Raw genomic sequence first — 23793 nt, forward strand, 5'->3', positions numbered from 1 at the left:
GAAAACTTGGCTATAGGTGTACCAAATCTCAAGGCAAGCCATTTGATAATTGCTGAGACATATCAATAAAAAAAAAAAATATCTTCAAGTCAATAGGATTCATCTTTGCAACGTTTTATCTTAATGCGTCTGATATATTTCAGTTGGACCAAAGTGGTGGTTTCCGACAGAAAAGGCCATCCCAAGAGCCACGCTGCTCGTATGGCTCAGAAAACACTTCTACTAAACTGTTTGATATCAACGCTTTGTTTGGCAAATGTGATGAGATTTGCAGCTTTTTTCGGATCACGGTGGATAGGCAGAGTTAACAGGAAGAGCATCCTGTAATTGGAAGATTTTAAAGTGTTTTTTTAAAGGGGTCAACCGTGCAGAGTTGTCTTGTCGAGACACTTAAACCCCGCTACTACGAATAGAGCTGTGACTCTCAGTCTGCTGGGTGTAAGCGGTATCACACTGCTGTAAGATTATTATTAGTGGCCTGTGTGTGGGTGACACAGTGCTGTCAGTATCGGTGTGGCAGCGGGTCTAGAGGTCAGTCCTGTCTGGCAGCCGGAGGCTCATTCTGTCGCTCCGAGTCTTCGTCAGTGCTGCTATCCGAGTGCAGCCTTCACAGCTCCACCGCCCTCCTCTTCGGGCTCCACGTTCAGAGCATCTGTGCCTCGCCCTGAGACCTCTCCAGGCTAGTGTCAACCCACCTCACTGGAACATATGTGACCATTGCACCATTTCTTAGCCACGCTATGGGTTAGTGTACTGCTTTCTGTCCTAAACTTCGGCTGAGGTGATTAGAGAGCTTTGATGTTAGAGTGGACAAGATACATTTTGTTCTTGTCCGCTATTCCCATTATTTCTGTTCAAAACATAATCAACCTCAGGTAATTGCCTTCCTTGTTAGGCCAACTGGTCTTAATGAGCTAAAATCACATTATCCTCCTCCAGCCTTTCCTTTCATGTAAGACGTGTCATTTTGAAGTGCACATGTCTAGTTAGAAAGACCCTGAGCAGATGGATGCGTGTCATTGATTGGTTATGATAAGCACCACTGATTAGCATGTCATCCTTTGATCTACAGTTAGTGCTCCTCGGGGAGCGACTGCTCGCCATAAACCAGCGAGGCCATTTTAACCGCTGGTCCCACGGGCCGATCCCTGACTCCTCTGACCTCACACAACCTCGTGACGGGTCAGACCGAGGAGCGTCATGCGTCAGCAGTGCAGCAGTGCCAAATGAAAGGGACATTTTGAATAATCCGTCTGCAGAGTTTAACTTCGGCTGCTCCTCTTGTGAGGATGGGAAGTTTTTAATTAACGCCGTAATTATTCTCATCTGTCCTGTGTGTCTTTGTGACGCTCTGCTCACATGTAATGAATCACCGCTGAGCTGACAGGCGAGGATTTAGAAGAGCTTTCACCCCCGAATCCCTGATGATGAGAGTGAAGATGCCTTTGTCTCATACTCAAGGATACAGTACACATACGATACTCAGTATCAGGGCTACATTAGGTCGCATTTTTGCTTGCAATGTTGATTCATTTCAATTAACTCGATCAGCTAATGACTGATGGATGTAATTGTTGCAGCTCTGACTTTCATTATTGATGCTGCTGATTATTTTCTCAATCGGTTTGACATAAAATGGGGGAAAATGTGTATTCAAATTACTCAATTTGTCCGACCAGTAGTTCAAAACTCAAAGATGTTCAATTTACAAAAGGTATAAAAGATAAAGAAATGAAGCTGTTACCAGCTAATGTGTTAAAAACGTACTCCGACTATTCATTTATTCAGCTCTAGACATTCAATTAATCTAAAAAAAATGCAGATACGAATTTATTCATGTGGAAACCCTGCAGTCAAATCCAAAATAAGAGAAAGCCTATTATGCTCTGAAGGTTTGTGTGGTTTGTGTCTAATTGAGCAGCGTTGTTCTGCATTTGCACAGCAGTCACCATTCAGAAATATAAAAGGAAACATCCAGTCCGTGTTCTAGAGAAGTCTCCCAATGTTGTTACTGGCAGATACAAATGTTACAAACGCAGGGGAAGGGAGTGTGCGTGAATTATTTTTCACTTCCAAAGGAGGGCATGAAAGGAAATGTCTGAAAACTAGTGCATGAATCAATAATGAGAATAATTATCAGTTGCAGCTCTAATATGATCCATGATATAAAAGTGAGCAGATCTTCTGCAGGAAAACGAGCTCTGCCACTTATTTGTTCCTATAAACGGCTCATATCTGGGTGAATGTAGTGCGCTCACACCTAAATAGAACAAAACAGCATTCACAGTCGACACATAAACAGTACCCATACAGCACATGCCCATCCCATCACTGCAGAGACGCAACGAGCAGATGGACTGACTGTGAGGGGTAAAAAAAAACAACAACGAGGGGAGTGACAGAGAAGGATGAGAAGGAGGGGTGGGTAAAGATGGAAGGTAGAGAGGCAGAATCCCTAAAGGAGTGTGCAGGACATGCACTGACAGGCTGAGACACAGAGAGTGCGATGGATGGAGCTTGCAGCACCTGAGAGGCAGCAGCTTCATTAGCATCGGGAGGGGAGTCGGTCACAGGCAGCCACGCCAGGACTCGTGTGGATAAACTGCTGTTATCCATCGCTTGTGGAGCAGCACGGGGAGGCTACAGCAGAGGAGGAGGAAGAGGAGGAGGAGGAGATCGAGGCTGGAGCCAAATCTTGAGCGGGAGGCTGAGAAGCGTCGCTTGCCACCTGACTCATACTGGGAGTCAGCCTCAGCACCTGCAGCGGCAGTCCGCGCACTCAAGGAGACCGGGGAAGACGGGGAGAGAGCGCTGCTGAGATTATGCGCGGGGCAGAGAGCTCCTGTGGATTCCCCGTCTTCGGCAGCGGCAGCAGGAGCTCTGGCTCTACAGATAGCGGCAGAGCTAGCTGGAGCTGCAGCAAAACAAGGAGCCCCATCTCCACAGCTATTTATTCACCCAGAGATGATGGTAGCACTCCCACCGAAGGTGTAACGGGAACCGGCTGTCCACGTTGCCACAGTGTTGAATGTACCTGTAGCCGGAGCAGTGACGCCCGCTGCAGCGCTGGTGCAAAAGTGACCACAGCAGCGCAGTCAGGTGTAGTTGTAGCAGTAGCAGGGGGGGGCAGTGGCTCAGGACACTGAATGACCAGTGTGGCTGATGAAGGCCACCTGGATCCGCTTGCTGAAACGAGCCAAGGGAGGTCGCGTCAAGAGCTCCGACGACTGTGTAAGCAGATTTTGAGTGTGTTTACGTCGTCTGTGTTTTGTGGCGTGCATGCGTTAAGTCTGTGCGTCTTTGGGTCGTCCGTCAGTCCACAGTGTTTGGGGGTCAGTGTGGCTCGGTTATGTATCGCCTGGTGATGATGACAAGCTGGATGTTGTCATCAGGTTATGGCTGTCAGTTTCTGGGCAGAGCTCCATATCAACCTCCTTCTTACCCACTGGGACGATGTTCTCGATCACGGCCCGTCGTTGGCCGTGACCTGGTGGAATAATCGTAACGGGTATTTTCACTCGCACTTTTCAAGGGCCAAATGTAGCTCGTAAAAGAGAGGCTTCAGGCTGTAAGAAGGTGCAACAAGATGCCAATTTAGGACATTTATATCTTACCTGCATGTGGAAGTGCAGCATGGTCACACTCGAGTGCTTGAGCAGCGTTTGACACATAGTTTAGATGCTTGTTGATGTTTTGAAAGCCACGGGGAGATTAATATGGTCACGGACGTGATGAAAGCAAAAGCAGCGCATGGTTTTTTAATGAGCTTGCTTTCAGATGAGTTATTTATATCAGGTACAAAGTCGGGAGGATGAGAGACACAGAGGCAATTGACGAGCAGCAGGTTTCCATTGTAAGTTGGAGGACATGAATATGAATAACCTTGTGTTATGTGCGGTAACACCGCTTGTATAGTCTCTTTACACCAGTCGGGTAATGTAAGTGGAGAGGACATCCTCCTTTGTATGTATGTGATGGTTGGGTAATTCTCATCAGGCCCAGAGTGAGGGAGGCTATTTTTAACTCAGACAGCAGAGCGTAATGGTGCAGTGAGATGAATGAAAGACCTTGTGTGGGTGGCATAGTAGTGTGCGAACAGGTAAGGATAAAGCTCACACTGCCTTCACTCAGTTAAACATCTTTTAATCTGATTTGTATTTAACTGAGACTGAACTGGAAATTATTCTGCAGTGTATTTGCAAATGTATTCATTCCAACATCCACAAATGAAATCAGACAACTTTTCTTCCGTTTCTCATCAGTATTTAATTTCAGTTAGCTGTAGTTATCCTACGATGCCTAAATGCAGTAGCAGCATGTTCATGCTCCTCAAAATGTTGTTAAGCCCAGAATCTGACTTGTTGGTATTTATTTGTATATGTATATATATGTTAGGCCATAAGGAAAACAGCTAAAGACATTCAAAGCAAGAGAGACAAATTAAGCTACGCTATCTGCGTCTAAAGCTAAATGTACTTATGTACATGTTGTTTTCCCACATAAATGAAGCAGCAGCTCAATCTGGTCATAGAGGATAAAAGCAGCTGAACTAGTCATATAGGTTGGCAACAAATTCATGATGTTTTTTAAGCTTAAGCTATTTTTAAAATCACATTTGAAAAGTTTTGAATTGTAAATGAATATATTATAAAGCTTTCTAGAGGAAAGCTTAAAGAACACCTTTTGTTTGCCATCACTGTGTATTTCCCTCCTTTCCCAAAAGGCGTAATTCAGTTTTAGGTTGTATCTGTTTCGTTTAGTTTACCCAGTCACCCAGAAAATTCTTCTTCTTATTTCTCTTTCTTTTAAACTTTGAACTGATCTCTAGTTTTGTAGCATATTGTAAACACTATGCACTATATAGCAGTAGCATGCAAGTATAACCTAAACTACCTCAGCAGTTATTTATGATCTGTTTTCATGCCGTATATAACACGATTTGTGACGCACGTGTGTGTGTGGTGTGTGTAGTAATTGTGTGTGTTTTGCTATGTTTGAGTCTAAATATAGTAGTGTGAGTAGATCCGTTGCAACCACACATCACATAGAGACATACTGCGACCTGGTGTTCGTCAATATCTCCCCCAGTGCTTCTCGCACAAGGATCACAACAAATCTGTAGGTGAGCAGCTGAGGGAGAGAGAGAGAGAGGAGAGAGAGAGAGAGAGAGAGAGAGAGAGAGAGAGAGAGAGAGAGAGGAGAGAGAGAGAGAGAGAGAGAGAGAGAGAGAGAGAGAGAGAGAGAGAGAGAGAGAGAGAGAGAGAGAGAGAGAGAGAGAGAGAGCGCTAAGGATAGAAGAAGAGCTGCTGGTGATGTGATTCTATGAAGGACTGTCTCCTTTGGCTTCCTGTCTCGGAAACAAGAGGAAGTGTCCTTAATGTGCGACAGATTTGAATTCCTCAGGTCGTTGCAGTGGTTGTGATTGATAGTAGAATTACATGCCCGCTCATTTTATTGAGCACAGCCTCTACAGTACATTCATTATTTCACGGAATCAACTGAGATTCCTTTGATGATCAGAGCTCAACACATCGGTCTGTGTGGGCTTGTTCGCACATTTGTAAGTTGCACATCAGATGCTCAACTCCGAAAGTTGAACATTTATTTTGAAGAGGAAGCTCAATGCAAAGCAAATGAAGTCCTCAAGATGCTGTGAAGCCCCCCCGCTTCTCTAACGCCTGTCGTTTTTTAAAGTGTGAATACCAAAATGTGTGTTGCTAACGTGTTAATGTTTGTGTCTCTGCAGGGTTCGGCCGACTCCTACACCAGCCGTCCATCAGACTCCGATGTGTCCCTTGAGGAGGATAAGGAGGCAGTGCGCAGAGAGGCAGAGCGACAGGCTCAGGCACAGCTCGACAAGGCCAAGGTCGGTATCCGAAACCCGGCTGCACTAAGGTCACTCTGTCCACTTCCCACGTACTAAAATGTGCTCTATGGGGGGCCGTAATTCAAGTTTTAGACCGTGAAAGTGAGAGCATTTGTGGAAAGTGATGACTTTTCCTCTGTTTCTGTGCAGGGCTATTGACCGCTAGTAGCGCTATGACTTTACTATTGACAGTTGGTCAAGGACAATGAGAAAAGAAGCAAACGTTGCACAATTCAGAATATTTTTTTTAAAAAACTGCTTTGCAAAGGTTTTATGAGCCATGGTATAACAGACCTCAAGGATACACACAATGTGTTTTGATGGGAACCGCTAAATGTAAACAGACTTTTTATATTTGCAGGAGGCATGTAGTTGTGATGGCTCGGGGGTCAAGATAATGTGGTATGTCAATGAGGGTCTCCACAAGTACAGAGTTGTGTTTGCATAGACGAAAACTGGTTTATTTAGCTTGAATGACTGATGTCTGGCATCACTCAAATGGTAACGTAAACTTTACACTGGTTGGTTTGTTATTGGAAGAATAAAAGCTGCGTCTGCTTCCTTTTTGGTCTCATTTCTGAGCCCTACATATTCATTCTTTTTTTAATATATTGGCAAGAAAACAAGCTATCTCATTCTGGTAAGGGGGGGGGGGGCAGAGTTGGTGTAATTTTGACTTGGAGCAAAGTTTTTCTTATTTCTGACTTCCCCGGCTCATCAGACATTAAAACAATAATGTGAATCATATGTTGTTTTACATATCATGGGGCGAGGATGGGGTGCTGAAGGGCTGACCAGGTGACTATGGTGTGTAGGCAGTTAGGGGCCACTGATGTGAGAAGGTTAGGGGCCTCAGAGGGCTCAGCGTCACTGTTTATCAAAGCCAAGCCTCGCCAGCTCTGCTCTGGGCCACAATTAGCAGCATATAAACAAACACACACACGGCAGAGCAGACTTGCCTTTGCGCGACAGGAATTGCAATCAGCGCTGGCTTCCACGGAATCACTCAAATCGCTGGCACTGTTGAGATATATGCCTTTAATCTTTGGAATAATTCAGCTATCTTCTCTGCACAGTTTGTTCTCTTCCTGCTTTACGGCCCATTTGATAGCTTTACATATTAATTCAAGCAAGTGTCTGGAAAATGTGTTTATTGTCTTTCACCGGGTGTGTGTGTGCTGAGCTTTTGGCTATCCATCCGTTTTCGAGCAGACATGTTCCTCCTGCGCGGCGTCTGAAGGTAGCTCAAAGCTGGCAAAGACGGATCATTCCAGCAGATCTATGTTGTTATTTTCCAGAGTTACCCTCTGCGGCTCACTAATTAAAAAGATCGGTTGGCTTTATAGATAACCTGGCATAGATTACCCCCGCTGGCATTTTACATGACAGATGACTAGTAAAAAATAGCCTGTCAGTGGGCTGGCCACCAGAGAGAGAGCAAGCTGGGGTCAGAGGAAGTGCAGACTCTCTGACTGTGAGCCTTTATGGGCAGTAAATCACTATAACTTCCCTAACATACCACAGATACTCGTAAGGAGTGGGGATAGAGTTGACGCCTGTAATGTTGCATTGATATACTTCTCCACATTACATTACATTTATTTGCACACACACACACGCACACAAACAGATACTAAACACCATCTGCTGTTTCTACTTGACCTTAAACGAGCACTTCATCACATTTTCACAATTCAAATGAGTTCTAGTGGAACTAGTCAGCCTGTGTGAACTGCTGTATAATATCTTCGATGGCTCTAGAGAAGCTTTGTCAAGTCTGAGATAATGGGGGTCATCTCAGGTTGGGGGGTGGCGCATCTGTGTGTGTGAAGTTTGAACTGTGAGGGCAATTACAGTTGCAGTAGTTCGGGAGTGCAACACGACGTTGCGGCAATACTTTTTATATCACGAATATAGCCATGTCTACGTCTAGTCCCAATCTCTATTACCTTTGTTTGTTTGTTTGCACATGGCTATAGATAAGGTAATGGGTCAGAATGAAGTACTCTCACTTTGCCTCTGAAGCTTTCGATACCGTGTAGAATCTGACTTGTCGGAATTAGTGCGCACACATTACAATTAATGTAGATAAGATATCATCGAAACTAGTGAGTGACTGGTAGCTGCAAAGGCCTTCATGTGTAATTACCTGCTTTGCATACTTAGTCTCCGCTCTTAAAGCAACCTTGGATAATTGTGTAAATATCTTCCCACATAAATTAATGAAGGTTATGGCTCCCTTCACACCGTATAATAGTGCATTTGAAGAGGCACTTGGTACGGCCTCAGGCCACTGCACGAATCTGAAGAGAATTCATTTCAAATCGATCCACAGCATTCAGGGTGAAACAATGTGGGAGGATTTATGACATGACATCTTGTGTGCGTGCTGCTAATGGAGGGGTATGTGGCATGTTACATAGCAAAACAGCAAGGGCAAGTGTTAGAGTCGGTGTAAGCACAGAGAGGACAGGGAGGTATTATCTATTGAAATATTCATGGTGTGATGTGATATTGTGACAAGCGTCGTGTGGTGTTAATTGGCCGTGGTCCATAGCGCTCCCTCCCAAGACTTCCAGTTACAGATTGGGCTTCTCTTGAGCTGGTTATCTCCGTCTTATCCTTAATCTCTTATGTCCACAAATGTGTCTACTCTCGCTTTCAGTCCTTCCTTTCATCTTTTTTTTTGCGCTACATCGTCAGCTATCCTTTTGTCCGTCTCCTTTCCTTTCTTTTCTTTTTCCCCTCCTCCCACACGCTTCTTACCCGGTCTCTCACCCCTCTGCCTCTGTCCGTCTCCCTCCCTCGCTGCAGTCAATACGGCATCCATAATGAAGGCCCGTGTTACGCAAGAAGCAACAGAGCAGTATGGGCTCGGTCAGGAGATGTAAAGATACTCCGCAGCATTGCGAATGTGCCATTATGTAGAAACCCTGCAGTCACCTGTGATATACGGTGGCATGTCGGGACATGTATGTGTGCGTGATGGTCCTACAGGTTCGTAAAACGTCATTAAGCTTATAGAAAGCTTCACCTGACAGGCGGCCATGATGGATAAAGGCGAGGAGAGCAGCTGGGAGGGAGGCAAGAGGCAGCGGTCCACGAGACACACGTGTACTAATGGACCTCATACCATCCATGCAGCCATGTTACTCAATGCATGCAAACGCCAAGGACGCTTTGTCCTCTCCGGGTGCCGGCGCTGCACATTGGATTGTATGATCTCCTTAATGGTGATGTCACAACCACACACACACACACACACTCATTCAACTTACAACCATTGCTTCATGGAATATCACCAACCGATCAACCCCCCGTCTCCACCACTCGGGACCAGGCACCGGACCTGGAGCGACCGAGCCTCCTCCCTCTGGAGATGTCTCCCCAAACCTGTTCGTGTTCAAATCACAACTCAATATGTTGTTGTGTGTTGTTTATATTCAGAGTGCTGTTTTATATTATATGATTTTAACTTGCGTAAAGTGTCTTTAGGCACTCTATCATAAAACAATATTATTATTATTATTATTAAAGGCTGGAACATGTGCTTTAACAACTTTTAAAAGTGATAATACAGTCTGTGTTTTCTTCTGCCCTCTAGTTGCCAGAAAATCTAAATGATTGCAGCTTAAAAAATATAGGAAGATAATTTCTTGAGTTTGTTTAACTGAGTTACACAAAACTTGATACTAATATAAATGTGTAGATCTTGCTTCGTATACGTCATTTGCACTAAATTGAATTGGTACATTTTACTTTTAGGTTGCTATGGGAAAATCAGATTGCAGGACTGGTACGACGCACTTTAAAAAATGTTTTGCCGAATCTGTTTGAGGTCAAACTAAAGTTACAGCATCAGAGCTCTGATCTAGTGGGTTCAATTTGGCTTCCATCTGAATATTTCATACCCTTCCCCTCATCTTGCTCTTTTTTCCTCTGCAGGTTACTACTTAGTGTGCGAGTCTACCCTGAGAGATTACTCTAAGCTACATCCCTGTGCATTCGTTTTGGCTTTTCAGTCGACTTTCGTCATAGCTTGTCACACAGTCAAAGGCAGAGCGAAATGTAATCTGGGTTAGGCCTTGACCATGTTGCCAACTGTTGCTGCCATCGCCGCTATGGCTCGCTCTATGATTATGTCCAAAAGCATTTTATGTAATTCTGAAAGAGATGTATGTATTACGTGGGTATATTCGACTCTTGTAGATATCTAGATTCAGAGGGGTTTGTCTGTGAGCATTTGGAAGAATTACATTCTTTCATGACGTGCCCTTAATAAATCTCATTCAAAGAAAATGTACTGCGTCACTTTGGGCAGAGGAGATTTGCTTGTGCAAAAACGTCTTTTTCTGGAAAGAAAGAAAGTTGCTCTCTCACATGTGGACAGTCAGTTGTGTTGGTGGTTATATCGCGGCTTGCAGGAGTCCAGAAAACATTACATTATGTGTGTTCATTATCTGAATGGACCGTTTGAGCCAAAGACGAAAGGGGCGGCTGTGGCTCAGTGGTAGAGCAGGGTCGTTCTGGCCAGTATGTATTAATTTACACAAGTTCTGTTTGTGCTACTCTCTGTGTCGAAGCGGTGAATTGCTGCAGACACTATTATGTTGCATCACTCTGAATTGTAAATTGTTTAAGCCTGCAGCAGGGAGACTGTGCAGCAGCCAAATCATTCAAGGAGAGAAACTAAGTCTGGATGAGTCAGACTACTTGGATCCCTCACCTAGGGTTATTTTTAAACCTCGCACAAAGATGAGAATCAAAGATCACCAACGGTGCACAAAAGCATTTTTAATGAATAGGTCTCTCTCTTGTGGATTAGGATATTAGGATACAATTACCATTTATATCTTTTACACAATCTGACATTTTCATTTATCCTTTTTTCCTCGCGGCAGACCAAACCAGTTGCATTTGCTGTTCGCACAAATGTCAACTACAGTCCGTGTCACGATGACGATGTCCCCGTGCCGGGCCTGGCCGTGTCCTTTGAGGCTAAAGACTTCCTCCATGTCAAAGAGGTGAACTTTCCAATCAGAGATGGTCTTCAACACAGTGATGCTGACGGGAGTGAGGAGGATGCTGGAGATAACCGTCTTTACTTGTTGTGTGTAGAAATTCAACAACGACTGGTGGATAGGACGCCTGGTGAAGGAAGGCTGTGAAATCGGGTTCATCCCCAGTCCAGTGAAGCTTGAAAACACTCGTATCCTCCAGGAGCAGAGAGCCAAACAGGGCAAGTTCCACTCCAGGTAAAAAAAAAAACCTCATCTGCACTAAACGTCTCTGTCTCGGCTCGGAGGCTGTCTGATATTTATGTTGACTTCTTAAGGATTGATTGTCAACTTATTCTCTTTCCAGTAAATTGGGAGCAAACTCATCCTCTAGTTTAGGTGAAGTGGTTCCGAACTCACGGAAATCTACACCTCCTTCGTCTGGTGAGTAGCTTAACTTAAAAAACTCCAACTTTATACTTAAAAGTCTTTTAAAACTATTTTCAACCATTGAATTCAAGTTGACGGTAAGATGCGCTACTTAGATTTTTCATGTGTTGTATTTTTATCAGCAATAAAGTTGATATATTCCTGTAAGTTATGTTCTAATGGCCATAATTGTACTTTTACATGTTTCATTTGCTGTCAATGTGCAGTAGCACACATTCTGTGCTACTGCTCCCGTTACCTGTGACCCCCCTGTGTTCATCTGTGTGATGGTGGTCTTATCTGTCTGTGTGCGTAGCCATTGACATAGACGCCACAGACTTAGACCCCGAGGACAATGAGCTTCCAGTCAACCTGCGCTCCACTAAAGCCAGTCCAAACACTGTCACGTCACCTCTAGCAAAAGAGAAACGAATGCCCTTCTTTAAGAAGGTAAACTCTGGACTACCCAAGCCTCTCTCCTTCTATCCGTCCGCACGTCTCTGACTAAATGCCCGCTTGGCCTCACTCAGCGCCCGTCCTCTTTGTCTACAGCACCGTCTTTGTCCCTCAGCGTGCACCCGTCCGTTAACATGCATGTTCTTAACCTCCTCTCTTTCTCCTCTTCCGTCTCACCATAGCTAAGCAGAAGCAGAAGTCGGTAAGTTGTGGCGTGCGGTGCACCTGCTCAGCAGGGTCTGAACTGTACAAACCCTCTTTAGAGTCTCTGCACTGACCTCTCACCCTACTCACTGCTCCTGCAATCCTCTGTGTTGTTTGTTTACGTGTTTGTCAGTGAACTTGTGATTGGGTGAGAGCTCAGTGTGAACAGCTTTTTAATAAGCCATACAAGATCTAAGTTTAAAGGAACAGTACAGCATTTTGGAGAAATACACCCATCGGCTTTTTTGCTAAGAGTCAAATGAGGGAGATCAATACCACTCTCATATCTTCTATTAAATATGAAGCTGGAGAAAGGAGACGGTTAGCTTAGCATAAAGAAACAGTGAAACAGATACAAAGGTAACAGAATTTGCAAACCAGCACCTCGAAAGTTCACTAGAGGACATGTCACATCTTGTTTGTTTAGTAGATCTTGTTTGAATAAGTGTATTCCCAAAATGTGAACTATTCCTTTAATTTTGCGGGGCGTCGCCGTGTAATAGAGACATTCATTGTGAGTAACATCCACTATTAGCTGTAATGGTTTGCATTTGATGTATGAAGCCTACAAACATGGTTATAAAACCTTTCATTTTTATTTGTATCACAGATGGTAGCAATAAATGCTATTTATCACAACATTTACATTTTTATTTTTCCATTATCGCATTATATTTGAAATGTGCCAAATGCATATAAAAACAACAAAATAGTCAATTTAATTAAAAAAGTCAATTCACATGAAAGTTTGCCACGACTATGCTGACGTTAACCAAGTAATGCAGGGTTGAACTTAGACCACCAGAAGAGCCACATTGTCATCACATTAATGACCTCATGTTAGTCACCAGTATTGTGCATCAGTTCCCACAACGTCCCAAGGGAAGCACAATGACGACAGCGGAGAGAAAATGTTTAGATGTGGACGGAGAAAGACGAGCGAACATGAAATCTACTCATCATAAAGATAACACAGACTGAGAGAGCGGCTTGAACATCAGGACAAATAAGGAGAGCAGCATCAGGTCCACTGCCTCTCTGTCAGACACAAACTAATCAAGCCGTTCACAAACAATTAAAAACAATTACAATAAAGTTCTGTCAAAATGACACAAATGACCCTGAGTGTCTAAATGTGGCATTATCTATAACAAAGGGAACCACCAGAAGAAAGAAATGTATATTATTGTACTGTCTCATTTTTCACTTGTACCAATTCTTATAAGCAATTAATCAGATTTAAACATTTTCCTTTAAGTCATTATGAGTCTTGTTTAATTGCTTTGGCTGCACATTTCAAATAGGTCTACAACTAACGACAAATCTCGTTTAATCTGCAGAGTATTTATATTGATTAATCGATTACATCTATAAAATGTAAGAAGATTTCACCAAATTTTCCCAGACCAGAATTTGCTTCCAAACATTTTGATCAAAATAATGTTCATACGTAAATTTAATAAAACTCATATTTAATCTAAATGTTGAAACAACTCTGTTTATACATCAGGACGTAAAATGTCTTGTTTCAGCTGAAACATCCCTAATTCTGTCAATTGACGGACTGATTAATCCGCAAATTGTTTCAGCTCTAATTTCCAACATCTTGTGAGAATCACCTTTTATGATTTAGATTTGAAACTGATGCTGTTACACAAAGCGAGCTCCCACTTTGTCCCATCAGCAGTGAGCAGGTTTTTCAACCCGTTTTCTCATTTTTAACACGTTTTTCATTCCTTCGCTTCTGTTGATCTTCTATGGCTTTTTCTCACTGACCGACGAACCTTTATTGTCACAAAGCTTTACTTTTTACTCAACGACATCAGAACCATGAAATGAGAGGATTTATCTAAAAATTGTAATCCGTCATGAAATATTGCAGTTTTACTGTAAGCTGCTTTGAAGTATCGATAACGTGACGTGAACTGACAAATCTATTACATAAATCAAAGCTTGAGATTTGGCCTGCCGGCTCGTCCCATTTCATGGTTCACAATGTTCCAGTGCTTTTAAATCTAGTCTGGGTCATTGTTGTTCCAAATCCCTCAAGTGATTTGTGACGGTGAGTGTTTACTTTGTCTCCGTAAATGTTTGCAACTGTTTTTCTTCTTGCCCTGGCTTCAGGCGGAACACATTCCTCCGTACGATGTTGTGCCTTCTATGCGGCCCGTGGTTTTGGTTGGACCGTCACTGAAGGGCTACGAGGTGCGTCAAAACTCTGACATTGTTGGGAAATATCTGTCCCTTTTTGAAACTGTTCTCTCTTAATATCTCCCACCATTTCCGGTCCACAGGTGACGGACATGATGCAAAAAGCACTGTTTGACTTTCTCAAACACAGATTCGAGGGAAGGTAAGGCTCCCTGTGACCTTTTTCAAAACACAAGCTCTCATCCTGCTTCCTTCCTCATTCCTCCTCTCTCTCTCCAACCCCATAGGCTGGTATTTATCTGTCCCCCGAGGTTAGCCGAGGGAGTGTGTAACAAGTTTGTTTGGCCTGGAGATGTGTGCTGCTGCTTTAAATAGGCCCTCTCCATGTCCTTAATAGGCCATAGCGGCCCTAGAGCAGAGCAGAGCAGGATTCTCCTCACTCAATGTTGAGTCCATCCACCCATCTGAAGCAGAGAGGCGGTGAAGTTACACAAAACTCAGATCCACTCAGACCACCAGCAGCTGCAGTGACTGCTGTAAATTCCCTTTTGAGTCCTGTTCTTCAGACATAGTTTAAAGGGTAACAACCACAACCAGACTCTTTTTTTTTTTTTTCCTATGTTGTTGTTTCCAGTATTTAGGGAGTATTTAGTAGCTACTCCACTAAACATGCTCATTTTTGCAACTGACAGGCTCAGATTGATATCGTAAGAGTCCGACAACTTTATGGAAATGACCCTGCAGAGTAATGAAACTTCTTACTTTGCCTCAATCCGGTCTGTCTGTTCACTTTGTTCTGAAATCTACCGTGACCAAATCAGCTAAATATTCAGCCATGGCATAGAAAACCTTTTAGATAACACGAAGCTAAACTTTTCTTCAAGGCACAACATCTTACTTTACAAACATTTAACCTATGACATGAAACCCTGCTAAAGTCTTCTATTGCGATAAAGGTCATTTTAAAGCGTGATGACGATATGTATCATGATATAGCATGTTTACTGGTAATTCAATAAAAAAAAACGTATTTATGAAATAGCCACATGGTTTTGTACATTCTTGTGTGAGTTAAATATGACAAATGAAAAGTACTGAGTAGATTCTTGTTATTATTAATTTCGACGACGCAATTATGTTCCACGATATCTCGATCAATGATTTCATCACAATATTTTTCCGTTGAAAGAAGATAAATTATCATATTGAGTTATCGCCCAGCCCTAAATACAGTAGATTCATCGTATGGAATTGTTTCAGTCTAATTATATAGAGTGTTCAAATGACAAGTCTCCATCATAAAGGGGATACATGCTGTGTTGTCTGGTTCCTTTGGTCTGAGAGTGAGAAACTTTGAGTTGAGTTAAATGTTCTCATTTAAAACCATATCAATATTTTTCATCTGACCTCTTGGAAAAGCGTTTAAATCATAAACATGTGCGTAAAAATCAAATCAAACTCTTCCATGTTCAAAGAACAGGAATCCCCCTTTTATCTAAATCTTTGTTTTGACTCTTAAGTTTTTATAGCCGTTTGCTTCTGTTTTATTTTTCTTCTTAATACACAACCAGATGACACGTTTGTCCTTCTATCTCATGTCAAATAAAGTCCATAATATCAAGTTAACCAACCATTTTTCTTGTGCCTTGTTTCAGAATATCGATCACTCGCGTCACGGCGGACATCTCTCTGGCCAAACGCTCAGTCCTGAACAATCCCAGCAAGCACGCCATCATCGAACGCTCCAACACACGCTCAAACTTGGGTATGTTTGTGCTCAAAAAAATCACCGCAATGCCTGGGAACAATTTGGTGTTTTGATTCACAATGATTTCAAGGAGACCAAGCTTATGTGGAAAAGGAGGGAAATGATTAAAGGAACTCACGACAACGGTAACGATAAATCCAGACAGCCCCAGAAAGGCCTTGGCCATTTGTCTTTCGTTAGGAATGAAAGATAAAGCATAAATGCAAGATAACAAGTTCAGCAACCGCTCTGATTTGACCGAGGCTGATGTGGGTTCAGATGTAATTAGAATGAAACGGATTCCTGAGTCACATCTTTGCCATGTATCAGCATAAGCTTCAGTCAGCGGCTGCAGCAGCGTAACAAAGCCCAGGAAAGTTGTATGCTGGAAGCGAGAAGTGTATTATATTTCATTTTGTTATGATTACACAGAGTCACCATGCTACTTTACGATTTTACCTTTTTCAACGGTGTGCTGCTGCCTCAGTTTAAAAACTGAAAAGGAGCTTTAAGGCAACAGCTCCTCCATCTCTACTGCCTTTTCAGAGGCACAAAAACCTTCTCTCCATATTTCACCCAAAGCTTTTAAGTTCAAGCAAGTGCCATTTGGAGTCTATTCAGTCAGTTACGTTTATCTTAAAAAGAATATCATCTTAACAAGCCATTTCATGCCCTATAGAGCCTGAAATCTTCCCTTTCTGCCAAAATTCAGAGGATTTGCACAGCTGTTTCTGATGCAGATGAACATTTTCATCAAATGTTTTGAATCAAAAGCGACATTAGCTTGATGCGAGTGAAGCCTTCCTTTCTTTCCGCATTGGAAACAAGTGAAATCCTCTCACCCCATTTTGCATATTTTGTGAGCAAAATGAGAATTTGTGACTCAGCCGTAGTCTGAATGAGCTGTTAGGTTGGAATGTTTTCATGTTATCAGTTTACTTCAGACTTTGTCGTGACTGGAAGTCATGAAGCTTGGCCACGATTCCTCTCAGTTTAGGAGTCGTGCCCTCCTGTGATATTTGTAGGATAGTTTTTGCACTCACGTCGTCGTCTGTTGGAGTGGTGGTTGTGGGATGTAACAGTTGGTATCTGTTGGAGGTAACAGACGGATAGCTCGCTGTTTCTCCAAGATCTAACAGTCTCTAAGCCTGGTCCCTAAAGTCATGATTTCTTTTGAATATTTAAGTTTCTATGAAACAGAGAGAAACAAGTAAGTGAAGATTTATTGATAGAGCACAAAACAATTGTCACAAAGGACTTTATGATAAATACATGAAATATCAAACAGGCACAATACAAATAAAGATAAGAGCAACGCAATAGACAAATTGTACTTGTGAGGAAAGAAATACAGTCGAACCTCTGCATTGACTCCCACTCTCCCTTTCTTCTTCAGCTGAAGTCCAGAGTGAGATTGAGAGGATTTTCGAACTGGCCCGGACGTTACAGCTGGTGGTTCTGGACGCCGACACCATCAACCACCCGTCACAGCTGGGGAAGACGTCCCTCGCCCCCATCATCGTCTACGTCAAGATCACCTCTCCCAAGGTGAGTAGGATTAACGGGCTTGATCCAGTGACAGAGCTACTCCGCGTGAGGTAAAAGGAAAACTAGCTGTGATTTTAAATACAGCAGGTTTACAGCAAATGTTTGGGAGGACTGATTCATCACTTTGACCTTCAGCGTGAGTAAAAAAAGGCTCATGATTCAGTGATCAATAAAGAAAAAACAGGCATTTGGGTAACATAGGAAATGAGAAATAGCATAGCTAAAGAGGGATGAGGAACAAGCTTTAAATCAAAGTGGCATCAGTGTGAATCACACTCGCAGTGGGAGAAATAAACTGCTCTGTACCACCTGTCCTCTCAATTACAATCTGCTGTCATATCATGTACAGCTAACCTTAAAGTATTTTTACAAGTTATGATATAACTGTATTAACACATTAATTTGTGTGTACATTCTTGTAATGGTTTATGGTATCTGGTTTTCTTCTCTCTGTCTTTGAACTGGAACTGAGCTACCATGTTGCACCAAAACAATTACCAGTTATCTTATATCCACGTATCTTATATTTTGTACATCTGAAATGCCACCTTATTAATGTTTTAACAATGCTTTGTTATTTATAAAACAATCATATATATATCCTAATCTGAAAGTTCAAGCTCAAAATTATTCAATTATTAACACTTAATATACTCAGTTACATTCCTTCACCGCCTGTAAGAGCTTTGACTTCAAAAGAGGCTATCGTCTTTGTTTCTGCACAATATAAAATGTACTTTCATTAACTTGAATATTGCCCACACAAAGCCACCATGACCTTGTTGCTTAATTTGCCCTCAGGTGCTACAGAGGCTCATCAAGTCCAGAGGCAAGTCCCAGGCCAAACACCTCAATGTCCAGATGGTGGCTGCTGACAAGCTGGCTCAGTGCCCTCCTGTAAGTCTCTATAGAGGACCCAAATTATACAATGCTCAGTGACTGCAGTCTTTAAAACAACCTGGAGTTTTGTTCTTTAGAGATGGTTTTGGCTTAAGTTTCATGATTATCTGAAGACAGATTTTTTTTTTTTTTTTGAAGCTTTCTAATTCGTGCCAGTTCTATTTCTGCTCTTCAGTAATCTGCTTAGTTATTATTTTAGAAAATGAAGCAAGCACCCCAGGCTTGAGAGAATGCAGGCTTAATTTAATCCAAATAGCAGTCCATATCTTTAGGGAATCGCTGTTTCAGACTTTCTCAGAATGAATGCCTAATGCTATTTAGTGTTTAATATATAAAGATCAGTAGGATTTCTTCATGGAATATAATAAAATATATAAATAAATAATAAAAATGTCCTAGCGTCCAAGTCTTTTATTGTGAAATTCCGCTACAGCACAGACCATTTTCTTTAACCCTGTCTGAACCCTTCTCTCCTTCCCCAGGAGATGTTTGACATCATCCTGGATGAGAACCAGCTGGAGGATGCATGTGAGCACATGGCTGATTACCTGGAGGCCTACTGGAAAAGCACTCACCCCACCAGCTGCAACCCCCCCAACCCACTGCTAACCAAGCTGCCCACCGCCATCCTGCCCTCCGGTCCAGCGCCGGTCACCGGCATGCAGGTACGAGAGCTGAGGCCACAGAGAGGATGGGTATACCTTAAAGCTGGGCAGGTGAACTGGAAAGGACAGGAAGTGACAGAGGCAGTGCTAGAGGGCTAGAAAGGGAGAGACAAAATAAAACTGCAGTAAATGATGATTAGGGTCCGTTCCAATACCCACATTTTTGGTATTTGATGAGATGCTTTTTTGGTCTTGTTGGTGAAATGGTCTTAACATGATATTATTTTGAATGTTAGGGAAGGAACTTATTTCCACAAACGATTGATAGAATTGTACTATTTAATATTATGTGTGCGACTGTATTAAGCAATAAACATCTTTTATATTTTCAGCTGTAACTGTAAAGTGTTTGGACGTGAACAATAATATTCAGACTGAATTCAACTTATACATTTTAACTTCAGTTTGTTGATGATTGTGTTGAGCTTAAAGGCTCTTCACTGCCAACAACTAGACAAGTGTGGTGCAGGAGATTGTGATGAAACCGCTACAAAGCATTAGGATAAAGTGTACAACAAGTGGGGATTCAAATGCAATTAATTTATATTCCTTACTAGTAAATATGCCTTTTTTTAAAGCGTGTCATGCAGGTTTGATTGATTCAGTTTCATGGTATGATATTGTGTGGTACAACATAACTTTTCAGCTAATGCCACATATCTGAGTAGATGCCTTATAATACCTTAACCTCTACCCCTCTCTCCATCCACTGCCATCACAATGCGAAATGTAAGACTGAAAATGGGGAAAGTGCTGATATTGATGAGGAGCAGGAGTCAGCTTGACATGTGATTGCTAGTGTGGTGAGTGTGGAGAGGCCCTCAGATAAATGTTATTTACACTTCAGGTGCCAGAAATCCATAAGGGCTTCGTCTTGATCCTGCAAACTAAAAATACAAAACACCTTGAAGTTTTCTTTAAAAAATGTCTCCTCCCAGATTCATTAACCTTCAATGGATGGTTGATGAATATTCAAGCAGTGTGTGTTTGTGTGTGTGTGTGTTCAAGGGTGAGCGCATAGATACGATATGCACCAGAATCCGCAAGGGTGAAGTGAATATTAATCTGCAGCATGAGTTGTGTTTGTGTGTGTTTGCAGTGCATTTATTTGCTTTCTGTCACCCGACTGACTGACATGTGTTACTGATCTCAGGGTGGCATTGCAGAGCCGAAAGGAGACAAAGCGTTAGTGGAGAGAAAGGGCTCCAGAGAGGATCACCAGCACCATCATCACCATCACCACCACCACCGCCAGGACCAGGACCAGGACCAGGCCGATGCCGATGCAGAGGCTGAGGGGGAGGGCAATGAGGAGGAGCGGCCTCTGAGGACTGAGGCCTCCAAGAGAGCCCAGCACATCCACCACCGTTCGTCTTCCACCAGGACCGAGCACCACAACCACCATCACCACCACCAAAACAGTCGAGCGCGGGGCCTATCCCGGCAGGAGACTTTGGACTCTGAGACCCCTGAGAGCCGAGAGAGCCGAGAAAGCAAGGACTCTGCTTATAATGAGCCGCGAACTCAGCTCCACCAACAGGAAGAGGAGGAGGAGGAGGAGGAGGAGGAGGAAGAGGAAGAGGAAGAGGAGGATGATGAGGATCTAGGGGAGGGGCACCCCCAGCAGCAACAGCGTTACGAGCCACTGCCCCACCGGGACCACAACCACCATCACCACCACCACCATCACCGTGGTGGGGCGGAGGAGGCCGGCCACAGCACGGGACACCACCGCTCTAAGGAGCGCGAACAGGACCATAACGAACGGAACAAGCAGCGCTCGCACCACCACCGGCCGGCACGCGACCACCACCACCACTACTACGACCGGGACAGAGACAGGGACCGAGAGGGGGAGGTGGCTCCCAAAAAGAGGGGTGAGGCAGGGGAATGGGCCAGAGACTCCTACATCCACCAGTGACAGACCAAATCCCTCCTGAAGCTCATCTGGACTCTTAACCATTCTGTTCTCCCATCGTGCTGCTATACCCTGAAACCACAGCATCCTATTTATGTACACTTCCTTTGTAAATGCTGTTGCATCTTTTTCAATGGCAGGATTTTGATTACATAGATACAAATATAAATATATAAATATATGTATGTGTGTATCTATGCATAGACGTCGTTTATGTGTGGATATGCATGAATATTCTCAAATATGCATATTTTAAACCTGTGTTTGATAAAGCATGACACAAAAGCAGAATTTTTGTTTCTGTACTGAGCTGTGCTTTCTGTGATTAGCATTTTTATTGTTTTTATTAATTTTGCTTGCTACCACTTGAATAATTTGTTCCTTCAGACTACTGCTAGGGTTGACTGCAACGGTTGACTAACCAAGTGAGTTTGATGCTGTATTTTGCAGCGGTCTTTTTTTTAAAAGAGTAGTTTTGTCAATTTGGGAAATACACTTGTTCACTGTCTTGCTGAGAGCAACCAGTGTATTAGGTACACCTACAGTAGCTCATATAATGCAGTCTAAAACAACAGTCCTGCAAAACAAATCCTATCGGCATGACGGGTATAATGTTCGTTTTTTGTTTAAACTGAATTTTATGATAATTTTGGAGACTGCTGTTCAACTATGTTGTTATACTGGAAGGTGTTTCTATTATTCTGTCCACCACATTGATGTGAATGATGGTAGTCTAAATAACAGGAACAAGACTGTTTTATTAGACTGCATTAGTTTTTGCTGCCTGAATAACTGCCAACTGAGTCTAGATGAGAAGATCAATAACACTCAAATATAAAGCTTCAGCTAGCAGCCGGTTAGCTTAGCTAAGCTGGAAACAGAGAAACGGCTAGTCTGACTATGTATGAAGGTAAAAAAACAACAATTTAAAGCTCACAAATTACAGAAAACTTAATAAAAAAAACAACAAGTTTGGGTTTTACAGCAGGGCTTAACTAATCTTCTCTAAGCTAACTGGCTGCTAATGCTAGCTGCAGGTTCATATTTAAAAAAGATACAAAAGTGGAATCAATCTTCTCATCAAACTCTCGGCCAGAAAGAAAATAAGCTTATTCCCCAATGTGTCAGACTACTTCCTTGATTTTATGTTCGTCATTTATGGCTTAGTTTCTTGTTTAAATTCTGCGTCCATGATTTTAGACATGTGGTTTTAACATATTTAAGCCTCGCTCGAGGTGCACCTTAGTCTTGCTTTCCAAGACGAACGAGTTCTACAATAACTTCCTCTCTTACATGCAGTACTGTTCTCTTTGTATGGGTCCAGAAACATTTTGTAACATTGATACACACTTTAATCTGCACTTTTACTGATTCACGTTGGTTTCAAGTGAAATTTGATATGACATTGCAACTTTACTGTAGGTCTACAACCAAAACTCCATCAAGGTTCATCTTTTATTAAGTCTGACCCCCTTTTTCTAATGAATGTTGTTTAATTCCCACTTTAACTGCAGAGTTTAAAGAATGTCTAATATCTTAGGATATCTTCTTAAAAAAAAATCAAAAGATGCATTTGCAACTCAAACTATTCAAAAAATTTGTTTTGTCTTTTACCATTTGTTCACTCCCCTGACTAACACAATCTATTTCAAGAGTCAATGACGTTGGATCAACTTTTAACTTTTCTTGTATTAGTTCATGACGCTGAAAATCTGAATTAAGTCCCTCCGTTTACAAACCCACCCTGTCCCTTCACTTTCTTTGATTTTGCCTGACAATTGTAATTATAAAAGACTCCATTTCTATGCTACATTGGTAGCACTACAGGTTTTCTAACTGGTGTACATGTGTATGTACATAATGCATAAATATAAGGAATAAAGTTGGCAACAAAGAACTGATGCCGAGGGAGAAGGACTTGATGTGTGCTTTGTCAGAAGACCCAGACAGAGGAGGAGAGCGGCGTCTATAAATAGTCATCCGAAACTCTGCTGAAAAATTGAGGTACTCATCGGGCCTTCCTCCGGAGTAGTCATGACAACATCGACATGAACGACGATACCGAGGGGATGCATCCAAAATAGCTTCTCCACACACAGACGCCTCCAAAATAGACAAGCGCTCACAGAGGTGCAGCTGATTTGATCTCAGGATTTTAACGTCGTTTAGTGCAGCAGAGAAAAGAGCGGCCATTTTAACCAGCAGTCTACATAGTTAAAATGCACAGATGCGGGGCGGCGACGTGCATCTGGCATTCCCAGACAGATGTGTGTGTGTGTGTGTGGACGGACATATACGAGTGTAACGGTATTCCCTAGGAAGAGGGATTGAGCGGAGGTCATTGTGAAGGTCCTCAAAATGCTGCATGATGGGAGAACAGGCCAGATGTTTGTGCGTTGTCGGCACAAATCTATAAATTCTGTGCAGATTCAAAGGACACCCATAATTCAATTTGCAATGAATAAATTAGAGTATTGTAATTTGTATTCAAACCAACGTTTCGTGAGAGTAATCATTATTTGCAGTTGCTTTATACATAAACAAGAAGAGACAAATCAGATTTGAAAATACATTTTATTTTGAAAAGACGATTTCCTTCTGGTGGATGAACTACAAACGGCATAATGTCTCTCTTACAAGCAGCAGAAGTCTTAATTAGAGGTCCCGGTTGTCTCCGCCACTACTATAACACACTAAATTGTTAATACCTCCCATGACCTCTTTCTGCACGCTACTTCCTGATCTCTGAGATCGAGCGAATCCACTGTCACCATGGCAGCTGTGTCGTCATTGTTGTTATGGCGATGCAAGCGCTGCTGCATTTGCCAATACTCATTCAGTCTCCATCCCCACGTGCCTCCCTCCCTTTTCCTCTCCCTCTCCCTCTCCCTCCCTCTCCCCTGCCCTCGGTG

The 23793-nt window shown here is 42.6% G+C and overlaps 1 protein-coding gene across 1 annotated transcript in view; it reads left to right on the forward strand.

Moving 5' to 3' along the window:
* The window catches only part of LOC306711976 (voltage-dependent L-type calcium channel subunit beta-2-like), a 55188-nt gene extending 34296 nt beyond the window's left edge, over positions 1 to 20892 (forward strand). Inside the window, exons 3-14 of the mRNA XM_079181067.1 lie at positions 5747 to 5866; positions 10768 to 10890; positions 10985 to 11121; positions 11231 to 11307; positions 11609 to 11742; positions 14077 to 14157; positions 14247 to 14305; positions 15759 to 15868; positions 17247 to 17398; positions 18200 to 18295; positions 18781 to 18963; positions 20117 to 20892. Of these exons, the coding sequence (XP_079037193.1) occupies positions 5747 to 5866; positions 10768 to 10890; positions 10985 to 11121; positions 11231 to 11307; positions 11609 to 11742; positions 14077 to 14157; positions 14247 to 14305; positions 15759 to 15868; positions 17247 to 17398; positions 18200 to 18295; positions 18781 to 18963; positions 20117 to 20884 (2040 nt within the window). The 3' untranslated portion in view covers positions 20885 to 20892. The remainder of the gene's footprint in view (positions 1 to 5746; positions 5867 to 10767; positions 10891 to 10984; positions 11122 to 11230; positions 11308 to 11608; positions 11743 to 14076; positions 14158 to 14246; positions 14306 to 15758; positions 15869 to 17246; positions 17399 to 18199; positions 18296 to 18780; positions 18964 to 20116) is intronic.
* The last annotated feature ends 2901 nt before the right edge of the window (positions 20893 to 23793 follow it).

This window comes from Pholis gunnellus, assembly GCF_910591455.1.
Source record: "Pholis gunnellus genome assembly, chromosome: 20".
Lineage (NCBI taxonomy): Eukaryota > Metazoa > Chordata > Actinopteri > Perciformes > Pholidae > Pholis > Pholis gunnellus.